Genomic DNA, 5,000 nt, shown 5'->3' with positions numbered 1-5,000 from the left:
CGCAGGCAACAGACGCACCCTGCCCATGCGCAGAAGCGTCAGCTGTACATTGTTGAGACCTGGTCCTTCCATCCTCAAGGATACCACACTCATCATCACGTTGGTGGTGCCCGCACACACACACACACACACACACACACACACACACACACACATCTGTACAGCACGAGAGCTCGATGCTGCACATTCGTCGGCCCCTCAATGCTGATTCCCTGACAACACCGCCACGCGCCCCAGCCTACGCCCGCACACAGATCAACTCCGTACGTGTGTTGATTATGTGTGTGTGTGTGTGTGTTTGTGTGTGTATGTGTGTGTGTGTCTGTGTGTGTCTGTGTGTCTGTGTGTGTCTGTGTGTGTGTGTGTGTGTGGTTATTTGTGTATGCGCATGTCTGAGTTGTGCCGACTAACTGGCACGCTCTTGATGCCTGTCTCACGCCTTTTTTCCTTTCGTGCTCTGTTTGTCGTCCTCAGGATGAGGAAGAAGCGCTGCATGTGTAAGATCGCGCACACGTGCTTGCACCTGCTGTTGTTGCTCCACACACTGACCAAATACTCATGAGCAACACTCCACGAGTCTCACTTCCAAAATCAATCCATCCATCCAGCCATCCATCTATTCCGCTGATGATTACTTGATGCCTGACATGCGTGCAGGCCGGATTCGCCGCTGTTCCGCACGCCGCCGAGCGAGGCAGCAGACGCCTTCTACCAGCAGGCGGTCAGCCCATGCTGCTGTGGTGGTGCTGCTGCCGTGTATGTGTGCTTGCATTGACTGCTTAATTAAGCCTCGCACACGTGCACACCCTCCTTCTCATTAGCTCACAAACATACACAAACATACACAAACAAACACACGCACAACATGGTGCACAGGAGGAGGAAGAGTCCCAGACTGCGCCGTCCACTCAGGCGTCATTTGAGCAGTTCCCGCTCGCAGCGACCAGCACCATCGTGAGCAAATGCGTTTTTGTGTGTCGAGCCATGCACGCCACAATGTATTCACATTGTACACGTCTCACTGACACATACACACATCACAACACACATCACAATACACATCACAACACAACACACATCACAACACACAACGCACATGTTCACGCAACCCTCATACCTGTTTGCAGGCGCAGCACATGATACTGCGCGGGCAGAATGCTGTGAGCGACGTGGAGCGTTTTGCAACACACGACAGAAACACAAACGGTGTCAGCATGTGGCGAAATCTCTTTGATAAGGTGCAGCACATGACACTGACGCGAATGATGGTGACGACGGTGCCGATGTATGTTTGTGTGTGATTGTGTGTTTGTTGTTGAAACGTATGACTGCCATTCCAACGTGACCCTGCATGGATATCATCTGACTTACACACACACACACACACACACACATCGCAGAATGGCGTGACCGTGTCTGTGCTTGCAGGCAGCAGCAGCAACAACAAGACGCCCATCTACAAGTGCGAAGGTGCGACCCGTGTCGTGCGCAATTATGTGTATGCGTGTGCGCATGTGTGTGCATGCATTTGTGTTGTGTGCGTGTGCGTGAAATCGTGCGCGTGTCTGTGTGGTGTACACTATCCAACTCTTCTCCTCTCTCGGTTTCCACGTCCTTCCAACCTCTGGACTGCGGGCGAGGACTTCTGTCTCATCTTTATCTCTCTCTCTCTCTCTTCTGCCGCTCCATGTGTTTGCCAGGGCTTGTTTGGTCCTCCCCCGAGATGCTGTTTCGATTTCTGCACGACGACTTTGACGAAGTCTGCGCTCGCTCCTCTCTCTGGCAGAGCATGAAGGTGTGCACATGCTGTGTTGTGTTTGTGTTTGTGTTTGTGTTTGTGTTTGTGTTGTGTGTGAGTGTGTTGCGGTTGTGCTGTTTTCGGTTTGATTTGTTTATACATTTGTGCGGGCATGCGCGCGTGTGCTGACGTTGTCGTGCCAACGCGTGCCAGACGAAGAGAACACTGCCTATGGCTCAACTCAAACGCACACGGACATGCACGCCCCCGTTAATGCGTCTTGTGCTTCCTTGTCTGCCGCCGCGCTCATCACAGGTGCAGCGCACGTTTGACAAACACACGGACCTCGTCCACGTCATGCTCAAGAGCTACATTGCGGTGTGGACACCTGTACTTGTTTGTTTGTTTGTTTGTTTGTTTGTTTGTTTGTTTGTTTGTTTGTTTGTTTGTTTGTTTGTTTGTTTGTTTGTTTGTTTGTTTGTTTGTTTGTTTGTTTGTTTGTTTGTTTGTTTGTTGGTTTGTTTGTTTGCTGGTTTGTTTGTTGGTTTGTTTGTGTGCCTCTGTGTGGGTATGCCTGTGTGTATTTGTGTCGCACAAGTTTGTGTCTCAGACGGCGATTGTTGTCGTCACTCGCCGCACCCATCACTCCATCACCTCATCAACTTCATCGCCAATTGGTCATCACTTCCAGAGCCCGCCGCGTGATTTGACGGTTGTTCGGTCCTGGCAATACAGCGACAACAAATTCACGCTCGCATTCAACAGCGTCGAGTGAGTGTTGTGCGCTGTAGGACTTGTGGCATGCTCATGCGTGTGCGTGCGTGTGTGTGTGTTTTAATTTTTTCATCGTCATGATGGTGCAGCAGCGCACACAGTGCATGAACGAGTGCACGTCTACTGCACCATCTCACACATGTGTGCTCACACACACACACACACACACACACACACACACACACACACACACACACACACACGTCAATGCAGGGATCCGCTTGTGCCAAAGCGCCGCAACTTTGTGCGCGCATACGACCGTACGTTCGCACGGGCCACCCGTTATCTGTATTTGATGCTGTCACATTCACTCGTGCATGTCGTGGCTTGCCCATCATGCTATGCTGCCTGCTTTGCTGTCGTCCCTGCCTAAATGTACGCCTTGTTTTCTTCAGCGCACTCACACACTCTCTCACTCACATGTACACACCCTCTCACTCACATGTACACCACACACACACACTCACATGCTCTCTCTCCCTCTCTCTCCCTCCCTCGCCCGTTTTTTTCACGTAAACACACACACACACACACACACACACACACACACACACACACACACACACACACACACACACACACACACACACACACACACACACACGCACGCAGGTGGGAGTGGGTTTCACTTGCAACGGGTGCATGCAGAGTCGAATGTAACAAAGCTGACGTGTGTGTTGCACATGGATCTCAAGGTCACTGGCATCTTTGCGCCGAGCAAACTCGAAGGGGTCAGTTGCATGCGCATGTGTGTGTGTGTGATTGTGTGGTGACGTTTGCAGTTTTGCGTGTGTGCTTGTGTGTTTGTGCCACCTTGGCGGCAAGACACCTTGTGTGCGTGTGTGTGTGTGTGTGTGTGGTCTCTTCGTTTGAGGGCTTTTTATCCTGGTTTGAGTGCGCCGCTATCGCCCGCGCCCGTTGCTGCGCGCGCGCGTCTGCTCACGGTCGTCTGTGCCTGCTGCTGACTGCCCCATTACGATTGAACCGCCGACAGAAAATCGTTGAGCGAATGAGCCGGATCCACGATGAGATACGCACGGCACTGGAGAGCCGTGCTGGTAGCGCCGATCGTCACGCGCGACACACGTTCGCATAGCGGGTGGGCGTGGGGTGGGCATTGCTGCTTATTGTTGTTGATTGGTCTTCATGCATTTATCATTCCCTTTGCTTCTTCACCTGTTGTTTGTTTAGATACGCCCATAAAACAGCGGAAACAGCGGAAACAGCGGAAGAGCATAGTTAGAGAGTGTGTGTGTGTATGTGTAGACAGGACACGCAGAGACTAACGTAACAGACACACACAGACACACAGACAAACAGAGACACAGAGAGACACACAGACACACAGACACACACACACACACACACACACACACACAGACACACACAGACACACACACACACACACACAGACACACACACACACAGACACACACAGACACACACACACACACACACACACTGTGGCGCACCCCAATTTATGATGTCGGGCACTCATATTGCCCCCTGCCTCTCATTTCGTTGGCGCTTCCCCACCACCATCCATCCCACAACAACGTAGCAGCAAGGACCGGTGCACCACGAGAGGTGTGGTTGTTTGTTGATGGTGTTGGTGTTGTTCGCTGTCTCGTGTTGTGATGCCTGGTGCAGGGTGTGCGTACACATATGTGTGCGTGTGTGTGCAGTGAATAGCACAGTGGTTGTCTCCACTCTGTTTTGTTGCACTGCGTTTGTTTCTTGGTGGCAGTCCAAGCAGTTGTGCGAGTGGTGTCACATCATGTCACACACCCTGAACCATGTTCGACCGTGTGCAGTTTAGCCGTGGTGATCGTGTACATGAAGCAACCAACACCAAGAGCTTGCTTGGATTGGATGTTGACTGCATCTCACAGTCCTGTTACTTCTTTGTGTCTGTGTCTGTACTTCTCTTTTCCGCCTTCCAACGCATTACATCACATCTGACGACTGCAACGTCACACCTGTGCGGACACCGTGTCACGTCTCACAGGTTGACCTGATCTCACGTCGTCGCACAGCAACAAGCAACAGTAGCCAATCCACCATGTCGTCCAAGCTTTGGGGCGACCTACCCCTGCCGCGCCACCTCTTTGCCGGTGCGTTCAGGGGGGTCTTCTGATTCCGTGTTTGATGATGTTTCTGTGGGGTTGTATTGGGTGCTTGTTGTCCTGCGGCTGGCGATGCGCCGGCACTCGTGCTCGTACGTTCATCACGCTGTTGTCCGTGGCACTCGCACTTTTCCATCCAGCAGACTTTGGATCATCATCGTCATCAGCATCGTCGTCATCGTCGCAGTTCGTGGATGGCCATGTGGACAGGCCAAACGCACTCCACCACCCACGAGATCATGAACGTGCGTCCTGTGCATGTGTGTGTGTGTCAAATGAATGCTGTGTTTGTGTATGAACGCTGCGCTTGTGTATGAACGCTGCGCTTGTGTATGAATGCTGCGCTTTTGTATGAACGCTGT

At 52.0% G+C, this 5,000-nt stretch overlaps 2 protein-coding genes across 2 annotated transcripts in view; both read left to right on the top strand.

The window, feature by feature from the left end:
* PTSG_08346 (uncharacterized protein) overlaps positions 1-3,734 on the top strand; it is a 5,379-nt gene extending 1,645 nt beyond the window's left edge. The window contains exons 6-17 of the mRNA XM_004990540.1: positions 165-263; positions 475-497; positions 658-721; positions 877-954; positions 1,128-1,238; positions 1,401-1,470; positions 1,701-1,795; positions 2,054-2,116; positions 2,430-2,509; positions 2,726-2,772; positions 3,125-3,243; positions 3,507-3,734. Of these exons, the coding sequence (XP_004990597.1) occupies positions 165-263; positions 475-497; positions 658-721; positions 877-954; positions 1,128-1,238; positions 1,401-1,470; positions 1,701-1,795; positions 2,054-2,116; positions 2,430-2,509; positions 2,726-2,772; positions 3,125-3,243; positions 3,507-3,608 (951 nt within the window). The 3' untranslated portion in view covers positions 3,609-3,734. The remainder of the gene's footprint in view (positions 1-164; positions 264-474; positions 498-657; positions 722-876; positions 955-1,127; positions 1,239-1,400; positions 1,471-1,700; positions 1,796-2,053; positions 2,117-2,429; positions 2,510-2,725; positions 2,773-3,124; positions 3,244-3,506) is intronic.
* Positions 3,735-4,027: 293 nt separating this feature from the next.
* PTSG_08345 (uncharacterized protein) overlaps positions 4,028-5,000 on the top strand; it is a 6,102-nt gene continuing 5,129 nt past the window's right edge. Inside the window, exons 1-3 of the mRNA XM_004990539.1 lie at positions 4,028-4,099; positions 4,521-4,626; positions 4,782-4,883. Of these exons, the coding sequence (XP_004990596.1) occupies positions 4,575-4,626; positions 4,782-4,883 (154 nt within the window). The 5' untranslated portion in view covers positions 4,028-4,099; positions 4,521-4,574. The remainder of the gene's footprint in view (positions 4,100-4,520; positions 4,627-4,781; positions 4,884-5,000) is intronic.

The sequence above is a fragment of the Salpingoeca rosetta genome (genome assembly GCF_000188695.1).
Source record: "Salpingoeca rosetta unplaced genomic scaffold supercont1.23, whole genome shotgun sequence".
NCBI classification, from domain to species: Eukaryota; class Choanoflagellata; order Craspedida; family Salpingoecidae; genus Salpingoeca; species Salpingoeca rosetta.
This window is presented reverse-complemented; position numbering and strand designations above follow the sequence as displayed.